General features: G+C 35.3%; 1 protein-coding gene across 1 annotated transcript; it reads left to right on the top strand.

The window, feature by feature from the left end:
* Positions 1-1076: 1076 nt before the first annotated feature.
* On the top strand, positions 1077-14760 carry LOC129254274 (vesicle-associated membrane protein-associated protein A-like). Its single transcript, XM_054892726.2, has 6 exons — positions 1077-1303; positions 5589-5741; positions 6530-6633; positions 8765-8863; positions 9383-9541; positions 10203-14760. Exons 1-6 carry the CDS (start codon positions 1246-1248, stop codon positions 10353-10355), a joined length of 726 nt encoding a protein of 241 aa, XP_054748701.1. The 5' UTR covers positions 1077-1245; the 3' UTR covers positions 10356-14760.
* The last annotated feature ends 829 nt before the right edge of the window (positions 14761-15589 follow it).

Here is a 15589-nt window from a genome sequence, read left to right as displayed (position 1 = left end):
TAAACATCTGTTTTTATCTTTTAAACAATTGTTTAAAAAGCTTAAACAATTACAAAAAAATTAAACAATTTGTTGTTAGAGTGACAGGCTTAAACAATGTGTTATCTTATTACTGTGAAAATAGAAATACACCCATGACCAATGTCCCTTTCCATCTCAAGTAGATATTAAAAAATTGAGACGATAAAATGATTTTGTGTTGATGAGCATGTGGCACTCTATCAAACTACAATGGGATTAAATATGCATTATTCATAACAAAATGAAGATTTTTGCAATATTTTTAAATATTTCAGATATGTTTTAACTATGGGCTACTGTTCTCAATCTTGTAGTTCAGTTAGTTTGGGATCATTGCTACATGAATCAATTAGAATTAAATTAAGTAATCTGCTCCAAACCAAATTCAATTCCAGTGACCCCGTCCCCCCGCTTCCGCCGCCTATGCCTCTTTCTCCAAACGGGGGCTACCCGGCCCCGGGGCTATAGGGGGCTATATAGTATAGGCTTTGATGTACCATGCAGCCACTCTCTACATGTAATGTGTAGAGTAGTGTCCCTTCTTATCTTTTCCACGAGAAAAATGCAAACTTAGGTTTTGCGATTCAGCAAAAATGCCATTTTGCTCAAAGGGATGCCAAAAAGACGACATCCAATTCTGAATACAAGTCAAGTACGAAAAGGGGTGAGGTAACTTTTAACAGGCTAGAGCTCCTGTGAAGATATAGACTTTAATATGCCAGAATAACATTTTCAACAAATATGTCTCCTCAATAATCATTTGCATATCAATAAAAATAAAAGCTGCTTTACTAAAATATGCATTAGATCCATTACATCTACTACATTTTGCATCATATAAGTGCATGCCCCTTCTCATACTTGCTTGCTAGTCTGTAAAGACCAAACACAACCCGTGACTATAGTGCCCACAATGCAATTTACGAATAAAGTAATTGTTCGCTGGTTCCGGGTTGTACTTTGAAAACGTGTACACACGAGTTCGTAAACTCTTGATCGGGTGTGTTATATACGTACGGTACGTATTATGCAGCGCAGCGAAATGTATATCAGTCAATTCTGTGTAGTGTTAGATCTATGGCCGACGTGTACTAACTTTGATCACCGGTGACGGGATAGGCGTTTTATCTTGCGAAGTTCTGCTTGGTCGTAATATTTTTCTTTATCTTCATCACCATAATCTTCTTGCCCTATCGCTCCAACAGTTAGACGAATATCACAGCAATGTCGAAGCCAGATCAACTCCTAACGATCAAACCACCCACGGAACTCCGTTTCCGAGGTAAGAAAATAATACTTTTTTTCATCCCTGTTCATTATCCATCAATCATACCGGTACCGTACTCATAGTCATACATTGGGTGATTTTAAGATTAGGTGATTTCAAGTTCGGTGTCCGATGTTGTTGGTGTTGTCTGTCATGTCTGTTGAGAGCATAAAAAGGCTGCTGAACCGAGCTCCAACACCGAGCTGGGTTCAGAGCACTCACACGTATTGCGAGGTTTTTAACCTCGCACTACCATGACTACGATTACGAACATGACGAACGTGTTTACGCAATGGATTTTAGAGTTGTCGGTTAACATCGCTTCATAACGGGAATAATGTTGTTAGTTAGCCGAAACTCATTCCGCTACTCACCAGGGCTTTTTCTGGTGAAAAACATTCCATTTTCATTTATTTTTACAAACATTTTTCTATATAAAACCACATGAAAAAGAGCAAAATTGCTTACCTCGGCCCGGCCTGAAAAGTTGCTTCGCATGTCTCTTCCACGGAAATAAAAAGAAGGTCGTCGTTGGCGCTAAGTAATAGTACAATTCACAACCTTAATTCAGCTTGTCTGTATTTTTCAAACGAGATTCTTGATTCATTGTATGCGCAATTCCCATGATTGTTTGATAAATCATAAAGACAACAATAAATGCAATAACTTAAAAAACATACTTTTTGTATTAATTTTGCTGACGATAATACATTTTGGAAAACATTCAAAGCGATGACAAATTAAGCAAAAATAGAAAATTCTACGTACCTTGAACTAAGCCTGCAGTGCTACCGTTCATTTGTCAATAAACGTTCCACCAAAGTCTAATTACAGTAAAAAGACTGGACACTTTGCCGACGTCCGACTTCGCGTAACGCTTTGCATCGAGTTACGTGTAAAATAGTTTTTGTGCCTAGTCTTTCCCTTGTAGTGTCTTTGATATGAAGATAAATCAGTCCCAACACCAGCCGGATTTCAAGTACGGTGTTGTAGCTGGTGTTGGTGTTAAGTCACAACACCATACTTGAAATCACCCACTGTAGGTCTATGACTGGACACTGACAATCTGACATTACTATTTTCAACATGTTCTCAAAATGGGAACCAGCGTGTCGTGTAGATATCTCTTCCGGGGGGGGGGGGGGGGGGGGCAGACAAATATATTGCTGTACACATGCATGACCAAAAAACGCATTTAAACTATTAAAGGTTTTTTTTGCAGTTTTGGACTGAATTAAACTGAATTCATTTTAACAACACAGTAGACAGAATAGACAGACTTGGTCCTGATTCAAAGCCACAAATTTTAAACTCAAATGCTAAGGAAACCAAATAGGGGAGAAACTTGTGAGCAAGCATCGACTCTGACCACATCGTCGCCTGAGAAGCATAGTGACGTTAACTCAAAAATTTCGTCCCCAGGTCGATTTTTTGTTTTACATATCATCTTTTAGAGTTTTTCTTACTCTTTCGTTTGGTCTAATCGAGAAATCACGAATTCAAATATTTATCAAGATATCTATCAAAAACATATTGACGTTAACTCTTTTTCGCACAATTCCTGAGAAGCATACTGACGTTAACTCGTATTATGTTTGTGCGCATCATGTCCTGCGCATATTTTACACTACGCGCACTGACGTCACAAACAGTGCTACGCTATGCACACTGACGTCACAATGGATGAACATGCGATTACTAGTAATCAGCTATAGGTATCAGCTGATTTTTCACATGTTTTGCAATCTAACTGCAGATCCGTTCTAGCTAATTAACTGAAAATAATCCACAAAACAATGCTTTTAAATGCAATTTCTGAATACTTTACTCTAATCTTAAGTGCTGTATAGCATGACAAATATGACATCGTATTCGAATAAATGGTGGAGTGGTTTGGAATATTTCCCACATTGATACAAATGCCAAATTCATTTGAATGCGCAGTAATTTTTTTGAGAAGTTTCAACTCGGTAGAAATAAAAGCTCAATAGCAAAATATCAAGCTCATAAACCCATATCAATTTTTGCATAATATATTAAATATTCCGCTGCTGAAGAAAAGTCTGCAAAATTTGGTGTAAATGACATAAATTTCATTCTAATTGTGGAATGCCCTTAATAGTTCCCGCACGCCCCCAATTGAAATGCACACATAGTTACTTACAAAAAACAACAACTATAAATTGGTATATTTTGTCGATTTTTCTATGATCATAATTGATCAGTCAAGAATTACCCAGTAAGAATTTGTGGTAGTTAATGCATACGACAATAATTTGAACAGATTTCAGCCAAGAATATGTCTAGATCTACGTTAGGATCTAGGTTGGTCTAACTTATAGTCTATATTCATTCTAAAGTCAAAGAGACGATATAATAAAGTTATATAGTATGTCTAGTCAATTAGATCATTGTTTAAATATTGAATTCATTGCCAAATACAGTTAGGCCTAAATTTCAAGGCCCAACTTAGGCTACTAATAAGCTCTCTGCACCCAACCTGTCTGGTGAGTTCATGTAACAGCCAACACACAATACAAATAAAAAAGATCTTTCAATTATCACTTTTATATAAAAAAAAAGTACTCAGTTCCATTCATTTATGCTTTGTTTTCATAATAAACATGGGGATCTTTTTTAAGTAAAAGTCCAAGTTATCTGTGGAAAGAAAATTTTATTAGAGTACTATAGCCCCAGGTTTTCACTCCTGACCTTGACTTGTAAGGCAACATTCACAAGAATAAATCATGATCATATACATAAACTTGATATTAAAACAACAACAAATGTATATTTATATGATCATTGTAAAATTGATAAGTATGAGAAAAAGAAAATATAGTGGGATTAAGAATAAGAATATGATCAAATTGCAAGAAAATTTTGGAAAATTTATATTTCAGGAATAAATAAGAAATTTTTATATACAATAGTTGATTGGTGCCCTTTCACATTTCTGTATACTTGACACTAGAGTTTACAGGTAGCCTTATATATTTCTTTCTTTTGGATAGCCTGGACTAAAAGTTTGCATTATTGAGAATAGAGATAGTGTTCAACAGAAAGAGGTAATGATTTTTGAAAATATTTCTTTAAAATAGCTGTAATGATGTATTTATTTCAGCTAGCTTATTTTCATTTATTGAATGTATTTTGTGGAAGAACACACACAAAAAAGTTACGAAATATGTGCATTATATTAAGAGATGTTATCAATTACAATGGAAATGATCTGAATTTCAGATTATTTTGAAGAAATATTTCAGAAAGAGGGGGAACGTAAGAGAAATGATATTGAAATCAAGAAAATAAAAGAACGTTATATCAATAGGAATGTGAAAAGAGAAAGAAATTGACTTGATAAGGAAAAAATATTAAGTATGAAAGAGAGCGAAATAATAGGAAGAAAATGGAACAGGGTTATAACAAGCATACAAATATAAAATAAGGTTATAAATCAGAGAATGAAAAACAAGCAAAAAAAAGTTGAGAGGGAAATAATATAAATGGGAATATGGCGAAGCCACAAAATGAAGAGAAGGTTCGCATACAACAAGTAAAAGTTTACCAGTAATGAGAAGAAAAGTAGACGAACATGTTAGAAATAAAATGAAGAATAAATACAAGAAATTCAGAAAGAAAGAAAGATAAAAAGAGAAAGATGAAGATTAGAAAGAAAGCAGAAAAATACGAATGACATGTTAAAAGGTTCTAAAAATTAAAAAGGGAGAGCGAAACAATCATAATCATTGTATACACCACTCGATTCAAAATCTCCCATGAAGCGAATAATAACTGAAAAGCATAAGGGCGTGAAGTAGTTTATGCCCCGACGCGCGCCCACCGATCCACAGAGATTCAAGAAGCATAAGGGCGCTAACTTTTCAATCGACTGTATAATCTGAAATTGCTTATATTTTCTTGTAATTCCTTGATATGAGTTTGAAGACATCTTTAAATTTTCTTGTGTGAAAAATTAAAGGAAATAATTAACGATAACATTGCAAAATCCATCTTCAAACATTGTACACAAACTTTAAATGCGATTTTCTCAAAATCGTTTTTGCGCGCGTGAAATGAGTTAACGTCACTATGCTTCTCAGGCGACGACATGTACATTGACATTATGTACCATGGAGATGCTAACCCTATGAATGTAGTGGGCAGTTAGAGGACTTGCAAATTGGCCACTGGGTGAAAATCTTGGATGATAATAATGACTTTTCTTTGAATAAATGAAGTTTGGTATATTCCTGACTTTGACAGTGTTTTTCTTTCTCTCTCTTTGTTTTTCATTCAGGTCCATTTACCGATGTTGTCACATCTGAGCTGACTCTCTCAAATCCTTCTGATAAAATCCTCTGTTTCAAAATCAAAACAACAGCTCCAAGGAGGTACTGTGTGAGGCCAAACAGTGGAGTAATGGTCCCCAATCAAAATGTCACTGTTTCAGGTAGGTGAGACTATAATATCTGTTTCAAGATGAAAGAATTACTTTAAGTTAGCATAAATTCCCCTTTGATGTCCTTAATAGTCCAGTTGAGCACATCTAATAATGGATGCTGTGTTACCATGTCGGTGGAGCAATTCAAATTTTGCCTTTTAGGAGTATGAATAATTTTTTGGAATTTGTAGCTCTTTTGTTATGCAGTTACTACCAACTTCTGTTAACCTGAATGTATATCTCCTACATCTGACTGTTAGCCCAAAGAGACCCTGTATTGATATGCACTTACTTTTGGATATTGCTATTTTATGATGATGACGACGATGATGATATTATCATTATCATCTTTGTATGTGTGAAGAAAAAATTGTCCGAAGTGGAGTTACATGTACAATGGAGAAATGGTTAAAAAATACAGTTGTTTATGTTCTAGTGCATATGTAACATGAAACTTAGCATAATGTTTTCATAAGTTGACTTCCAGGTTTAATTCTATAATCAACAGGAAGATTACTCTCACTTCTATGGAACTCTAGGTTTCATGATCCAAATAAGGATCAATTGACATTCAAATACAGTTTTGTGTAACATTGATTTACAATTATTTCATTGCAGGACACTTTGCGCTGCAGGATTAAAGTAATGTATGTGGTGAATACATTGGCAACAGACACTCTTAAATGTGTGAATAACTTTATATAAAGCTAGGTTGGTTTTATGATGCCAGCAGAGTATCAACCATAAATGTAGTCTGTTATGTTTATCTTATTGTTCTCTCTATCTAATTCCTCTAGTAATGTTACAACCATTTGATTTTGATCCAAATGAGAAGAACAAGCACAAATTCATGGTGCAATCCATCATCATACCAAAGGCAGATATCGACTTGGAAGCAGTGGTATGTATTTTACCTTCACCTCTTAGGCCCGAATTCACAAAGGTGGTTTTGAAAACCCACGGTTGAGTCCAAGGTATATGCATATTTCATGTATAAATTACGTTTATTTTACCGCGTATGTTAAAAATTTCCAATGCTGATGCGCTCTTGTCACAGTGCACCAAGTTGACACCTGTTGCCGTGGTTATCCACGCTATTTTATTCATGAGTCCACTATTTTGAATTAATGAGTCCACTCTTCAAACAGTGGACTCATGAATAAAATAGCGTATCTATCCATGGTAACAGGCGTCAATTAGGCGTACTTTGACAAAAGCGCGCATCAGCATTTGAATTTTTTATACACGCTCCCGATACGCGCTAAATTGACTTAAGCGTAATTTATACATGAAATCTGCATAAACCATGGATTCGACCGTGGATTTTCAAAACCACCTTTGTGAATTTGGACCTTAGTGTTTCTAGTTTTCTGCTGCAAATATAAGTCTGTTGATCAAATCTTGATTATATTATAAAAAAATGATTTTCTGGAAAGAAAAAAGAGAACATACATGTCCATGCACATGAAGATGCATTTTGTTCAAACTCTATATCAGTATGTACATGCTGCTCTGGAGTATTTTTATTCATTCACAGAACTCTGTGGTATTGATTACTTTTCAAAGAGCTTTAGAACAAGTTTTAAATAAACAATATATGAGACTCTCCAAACAAGAGTCCTTGGCCCTGTTGCATAAAAGCAACTATTATGGTAACTGCCATGGTAACAAACAGTGATCAACAAGCAATAAAACTCAAAGATTTCATGGAAATTACCATTGGATAAAATAGATAACATAGTAACTTTTCTGCATCAGCTCCTTGATGAACTCGGAAAATACAATTTGTGCTGGTTTTAATATTACCTTCCAAATGGACTCTTTATGAAAAGGCCAGAAACTGATATTCATGGACATTGGACGAGATATTCTCATTTAGATGTGATATGAAGTGAACAAAATCAAACATTCAAGAAGAAAAATCTATATATTTTTGTCTTGCCTGCATAGCAGAGCGAGACTATAGGCACCGCTTTTTCGACGGTGGCGGCGTCAACATCAAATCTTAACCTAAGGTTAAGGTTTTGAAATAACTTAGAAAGTATATGGACCTAGTTCATGAAACTTGGACATAAGGGTAATGAAGTAATACTGTGCATCCTGCACTAGTTTCAGGTCACATGACCAAGGGCAAAGGTCATTGAGGGTCAATAAACTTTGGGCATGTTAGGGGTATTTGTTGAATTTCCATCGTGACTTTAAATTTCTATGGAGCTAGTTAATAAAACTTGTATATAAGAGTAATCAAGTATATCTGAACATCCTGTGTGAGTTTCAGGTCACATGACCAAGGTCAAAGGTCATTTAGGGTCAATGAACTTTGGCCATGTTGGGGATATTTGTTGAATTACCATCGTAACTTTTAAAGTTTATGGATCTAGTTTATAAAACTTAGACATAAGAGTAATTAAGTACTGTATCACTGAACATCCTGTGGGAGTTTAAGGCCACATGACCAATGTCAAAGGTCATTTAGGGTCAATGAACTTTGGTCAACTCATGTTGGGAGTATTTGTTGAATTGGCATCATAACTTAGAAAGTTTATGGATCTAGTTCATGAAACGTAGACATCTGTATCTGTTTATTGTAACTCCAGTAGGAACTTGGCAGGACAGCGTTTTGCTGGTAAATGCCAAGCTGGTATATATCCAATTTACCTAGGAAATAAGGGTATTCAAGTATAAATGATTGTTTTGCACACATCTTAGATCACATGATCATGGTCAAAGGTCATGTTGGGTGAAAGGACATAGTACTTTATTATCATATGCATGTTTTCTTTTGTGAATAATTATTCAGTAGCTGTTTTCAAAGTCAGCACTGCTGCTACATTGAATCGCATAATGCAGGCGAGACTGCCAGAGGCATTCCTCTTGTTAGATATTTGCAGCCTTCGCATCATATTTGCATGTGTGTAAACCACATTTTCAGGTGAAGGCAGTAGCACTACAAAAGAATTGGGATCTTCCTGTGACTATTTCAATTACTTGTGACTATTTATTTGTGACTGACTTTTGTTAATTCTTTGCAGTGGAAAGCATCAGATATAGCAACAGTAATGGACACAAAACTCAAGTGTGTTTTTGAATGGCCAGCAAACCAAGCTCCTGCACCAGTGTCACAAGAAAAGGTAGGAGTTTTCTTTCTCTTTCCTCATTCTTATGTACCGAGTCATTCATCATTTACAATATACCTTACAAATGTACGCCCTGCAAAATTATTTCACGTTAAATTATTTGAGAAAGCATAGTAACAGCAGGAACAACAACAAAATTCAAACTGAATGAATTTCAAGTGAGCCTTGACATCACTTGCTGTGAGCTTGTCACTCATCGCATCCAGAATCATAAAGTTGATGTAGATGAGGATTTGGAGCCTGATTTGGATAGTTGATCGGTAGAAGTAATGCTCTGTTACATGCCGAATAATTAGTTATTTAAATGATATTCATTCTCACTGGAAAAGTTTCCCTGGTTATCAATTCATCTACTCTTTAAGGAGATAAAAGGACATCAAGTAGAATACTTATTGGTAACCTATGTGTAGAACAAAAAAAAGGTTGCGCTGTGCACCAAGGATTATTATTTGGTATGTTATGAATTTGTTGCAATCGTGATCGCAGTGTTTGTTAATGATCTGTTCCTCATAGGCTGAAGCAGCTGCACCAGAGAACAAACCCATCAAATCTACTGCTCCCCAAGCTGGAGAGGAGAAATTAGAGATGAGGGATTTAGATACAGTGGTACAAGAATGCAAGCAACTCAGGAGAGAAGTTGGCAGCTTACGGGCAGAAAACACACAACTAAGGGTAAGAAACTTCACCAAATACATCCCTTTCTCTGATTGCTTTTCAACTTGCTTTTTGTCGTTTACAGCTGGAATAGTCCAATAGACATGTTTCATCATTTTTTAGTCTCGTGACATCGTAGCCGCCTTTGATTAGGCATTTGATATTGACAACAATTACAGGGTAGCGTTTGATATGAATGCACAGGATGTGACTTGCATTGGAAATGCTCTTTTTGTATTAGAAACTTTTTTGAAGGATTTCTATTTTACTTATTATGTGACAGAAATAATCTTATTTTGAAGATTTGGCACTGATTCTTCTGTTTTGATTAATTGACTTGATTGATTGAATGTGTTAATTGTCATGCACAAACAAAAGTTCCGTAATAGTCATCTTGTGGCTCATATTTCATAATACAGAAAATACGATAATAATACAAATAATCACAAACAGAAGAATACAAAATGAAGAATATAACACCACACAGTTCATATTTCTGTTGAGGGCCAGGAGGGGAGAACAACTTAATAGGACATTTGGTGTCCCCCGGCCCCCACAGTAAAACTAAGACTTTAAACGATACATTGCATGTTTTGCATGTTTTTTTGTAATGTCATTACACATAGTTTAGTTTGAAGCAAAATAATATTTTAATTATCTTGATTTCTTTGATTGTTAGACGGACGGCGTGAGGCAACGGAGAGTTGAGGGCGGCCAACCAATGAAAACAGTATCACCCACAGTCACAGAGACGAAACCCATGCTGCCTTCCACAATGATCATCCTGGCAATTTTCATCTTGGGTTTTCTTATTGGTAAATATCTCTTCTGAGACAGGTCATAGGTCATCCATAGAGGTGGATGAAATAAGCTAGAGTGCTGACTCGTAATAGCGCACACGGAGCTGCGCTGTGCCGACCATGTAAACCGGCCGCCATCACCAGACCGGGCAACTGTACCTGCCTGGTCGCATCATGTAGTACACAGCTGGTAGTCATATTTTCAAGGATTCTGAACATTGTCTTTAGAATCTGATTTTTACTGCTATTTCCCCTATTTTTGAGGGTGCTGAACACGAATATGTATTTTACCAAATATATAAATGACGTCTTCGGTCGTTGCCATGGCAACAGATTAACTTATCAAAAATCACATATATTTCCCTATGATGGTAGATAAACATGGTATAAATGCCCCAATCTTTCAGTTTTTTTTCCAATTTAATAAAAAATAATACTTCTATATTTTATATTTGGTAACAAGCATATTCGTGTTCAGCACTCTCGAATAGGGGAAGTAGAACAAAAAATCAGATTTTTATATTTTTTAAGAATCCTTGAAAATTATGACTGGGAGCTGTGTACTATATGATGTGACCGGGCAGGTACAGTTGCCCGGTTTGGTAATGGCGGACGATCTCCAGGGTCGGCGCGCGATTTGTCAGCGCTCTAGCTTATTTTATCCACCTCTATGAGGTCATCTTGTACAAAGCTGTTTGGATGGTGATGGGAAAGAGAAAACAAAAGTGTAAAAAATTATATATTGCTTCAAATGAAAGAAAAACTGTCTCTCTTAATTTGATTTAAGAATTGGATAAATACTGATGTTTCCAGATGGTAGGTTAGTAGGTCTTTAATACATTTGGATCTCTGAAGTGTAACATGGGTGATGGTGCTGGTTCTAATATTATTTGTTCATATCATATAAAAAGAGAATTTTAATACAAGATTCTCGTATGAGATGAAGTCAAACTGAAAATGGGCTTTTAATTTGTGTTGCGACTTCTTGTCACATTTATGCATACAAGAGAATAGAAATATAAGTGGTGAGGATTTAATGTATCGATTTCCTATGACATCCTTATGTGAATTGGGATGTTTGGTACTTGCAGGTCAATTTTGATGAGATTTATCTGAAATTGCATAATGCTCCGGTGGTTATGAGAACTTCTATGGAGATTATTTGCTTCAGTTTACGTTTTGATTCAATTTCGAATGTGTTTTCCTTATTTCTATGCTTACAAATATAAAAAGCAATTACTTCTTCCCTTATATTTACACATTGCAACATGACATAGTCCCTACATGTACATCAGTATACTTCATTTATTTCTAACGTATATAGTATTCTCTTGTTTTGTAACCGATACACAATATAGCTTTGTTTGGTACGTCATCTGAATTCTTTAGAATGTCTTATTACAATATTGAAGGTAGCATATCTCAAATGCCTCATGGAACAGATTCCTATCGGTACTTGATTCAAACAGTTATCTCATCACATTTTGATGTGTTGTGCTCTTTTTTGTTTTAAGATGCCTTCTGTGACTTAGAGTGGGAATAAGGGCAGTTACTGCGGAATCATGTATTAAAGCATAAAAATAACCATCTGGGTCCCTTAACACAAAGGTTAGCAATTCTCGCTACCCCAAATAGGAACAAAAATCTCATAATGCGCGAGACAAGATAATTTTCACTTCGTCGGGTCGTCATCACCACTTCCGGATCAGAGTTATGCTCGCGCGAGGTTCGCGATACTGAGTTTTCCACCACGCTGAAATCGATGCCAATCAGCATAATATTTACAGATTATAATACTTTTTATCTAATTTGGTCAGTTTTGATTCCATTTGAATTATAAATAGAAATAAAAAATATATTTCACGTGAAAATGTGAAAGAGAGGGTTGTGATCACGAACTTTCCGAGCGAAAGCGACGTTGTGTTGTTGTGCATGACGGCACTGTTGATCTGAATGGCAAAACAGTGCATTGGACTTCCGATCAGGAAGTTGTAATACCGAAAAGCTATCCCATAATGCAATGCGCGTTACAGGGATTTTCCCGGATCTTGGCGAAATCGCTATTTGGGGTAGCGAGAATTAATTGTACACTTGATTTTCACGATTGTACATTGTAGTCAATGGAATCATTGCTAAGTTTTGTGTTACGGGCTCCCGATTGTGATTTTCTTTTGCATGGTCAGCCCCCCCCCCCCACTTTCAAAACTGTTCTGCGGCCCTGAAACGACCTCAGATTGTTGGTTTTGTTCGCAAACCCAGCAAATCTCAAAAACTTTATTTTGATGGGAATAAGTTTTATTGACTTCCATTAGTAAGATGTCGGTCTCACTTTGGTCAGGTGATAATTTTTCAGGTGTAATTTTTACTATCCCTTCAAAAAGGAACAACATTGCTTACTAAGCGAGCAGTGAAAGTACACCTTGATATATCACTGTCATTAAAGCTAAGATTGATTAACGTAGGTTGAAGGTTATAAAACAATATATATATCTGTCTTCATACTTGTATAGGAGACCATGCATGTACTAAAATTTATTCAATTTTTTTGGGGAGCATCCATGTACTGTTCATGCCTATGAAAAATTGAATAAGTTTGAATATAGCAGTATTTGAGATTTCTGAATCCTCTTAAAGGGCCATTCAGACATTTCATTAGAGAACTTCTTAGAAATTATAAGAAGTTAACTGTAAGTAATGGATGCACAAAGCAAAGCAATGTATAAAATGACGATGCAGCATATGTGATATATACAGATAGGATTTGTTTGTTTCATATGTTGAGATGTACAGATCATCAGATTATTTTCTGTCTGTCCTTTTATTTATTATTCTTTAATAGGAGCTATTCAATCTTGCTTCATTGTAAGGAATTATACATGCATATCAATATTTGATATTGGAACAATGCTAGTAGAAGACACACACATTATTTGGGTTTGGAATGTAACACAAATCTCTTGTTGAATACCGGTAGAAACTGTATCATAAAAAAATAATGAATAGAACATGAAAAAAGGTTTGTATATTATTGCTATGTACATATATCCATGTATTGCCATAACTGAAGATATGTGTAGGTTTGATTAGACCAATGATAATTGATGTTATCAAACATACCAAAATCCCCATGGTCTCAGACGCTTCTCAGAAAGATTAATGAGCACTTGACCATGGGGGCTGTACAAAGATAGTATTTTGTTATGTTGATTTCATTTCAATTTTTTATCGTTTATTTTTATCAAGTCTTGCGTCGGTCTTTTCTGTTTATTTTCTTCGTGTTATCTTGTGTTGTATGTCCAATCCTCTTTGTGGTAAATATTTTACCCAATGTAAACTTGTCAGAGCAGCATTTACATTTTCTTGAAATTTTATATTACGATCTTAGCTTCAATATCAATGCTTGCATATGTTAATATTAGACGTTCTTGCAATTTCATGATATTTTCTGATCAGGTTTAACTAATACATGGATAATTTCCTATATTCTGTGCTTCGTACAAGTTTGGGAAAGTGGCGGATATGTAGGTTTACATTATGTGCATTGTTTGATATTGAAAATACATAGAGGAATGTAGAGTACATCAAGGTTTCGTCTAGATATTAATGTAGAATGTTTAGTTAGAAGTTATGACCCAAAGACTATATTCAATATGAGTGGGTATTATTTAGCTATTATATGTGAAATAACAAGCCCTGTTCATTATTTTACCCTGTATAAAACTACATATGGGAATGCCACTATATATTAGCCCATTTTCATATTATTCAAAGTAATTGTTTAAAGTAACTATTATGGATATGATCCTTTAGTCAAATTACCCAGGTTGTATTTACCTATATTTGTGGTTTTTATGTTAAATACTATAGAAAGTCTGTATGGTTTCATTTTATTTTGCCTATAACATTATGTTTTCTCTATTTTATAATAAGCACGGATTGCTTTTGCTTCTTTTCATGTCTTTGTAATGTACATGTGATAACATTTGGTATTCCGTTACATTTAATGTTCATAGGCGGCATTGTGTAAAGACAAAAAGCCAGATGTCTAAATTTTCTTAAGAAACGGTATGTATGTAGTTAATGTAATATAAAAAATATTATAATTAATGAGAGTTGTGTTAATGCTCATCCAAATGTGTTGATAGCATATAACACAATGTGTACAATTAAATTAAAAAATGTTATTCTATTTAAGTTTATATATAGCATAATCCCAATGAAAAAAAGAAGATCCCAATAAGAATAGACTGAGATTGAACTTGTGTACATGTATGAAGTCTTTATGGTCTGAAGCAAGCGCATCACTGTTAACAATTTCCATAATATTCTTTTCTAATTTTTCCATTATCTCTCACCCTATGTAGCTGTAGTGTTGTAGTATTGCCCATGAATATCGTTTAGAATAAAGCAATCAATTCTCTTGTAAAATTCCAATAATACCCGAGGTGTTTTTTCTTCTTTTTATTTAAAGTGTCGATTTTGTGAAAATCCAAAATAGGCCCAAGTGTTTAGGGGAATGATGAAACATTTATTCAGAAAGCACCAGTGTTTTACTTGAATATTCACAGTAATAGCAAAATAGTACTCAGGATTTGAAAGACGCGTCCATACCACTGATCTGTATGATATAGGAAACATCAGTGGTCTAGACCCAGTGAAGATTGAGCAAGACAAATGAATGGGACAGGTATGAGAAACAAGAGTGTAGGAGAGAGAGAGAGGGGGGATGGAGAGTGAGGGGGGGGGGGGGGGAGAGAGGGGTGGAAGTAGTCTGCAGGCACAGACGCTGATTGAAACTTTGATCAACTAGTGGGTCTTCATGCAAAACTTGCTAGGGCCTTCAGTACACAAGGCATTAACAGGCTGCACATTCAGAGTTTGAACTAGGGTGGAAAGGAGGGTGAGAAGAGACGTAGAGAAGTAAGAAAAAAAATTGGGTCCGAAGAAGAGAAAGGGGAAAAAAAGGGGGGGGGGTCAGTGGCTCTTTCTAGCTGCTCAACATTTTACCAAAACAATAAAAAGAAAACAAAAACGAGCAAGCCAAACTCCGACAACGATTTAGACACGAAATCTCCGTCGTGATTCATATATTTTTTATTCTTTATTTTTAGTTATGAAGTCTTAAACTTATGTTCTTGTTAACTGTCCATTGATTCATATAAGGGCGTGACGGTTTACTAATATTTCAGAAGCTTCCCTCTTCTTAAATGTTGACGCTATTGATTACGCTTTCCTCTATCAAAAGATTATCATAATTATTTGACGT

The sequence above is a fragment of the Lytechinus pictus genome, chromosome 2 (genome assembly GCF_037042905.1).
Source record: "Lytechinus pictus isolate F3 Inbred chromosome 2, Lp3.0, whole genome shotgun sequence".
Classification (NCBI taxonomy): Eukaryota; Metazoa; Echinodermata; class Echinoidea; order Temnopleuroida; family Toxopneustidae; genus Lytechinus; species Lytechinus pictus.
Note: the sequence above shows the minus strand (reverse complement) of the source record. Positions and strands in the feature narration are given on the sequence as shown.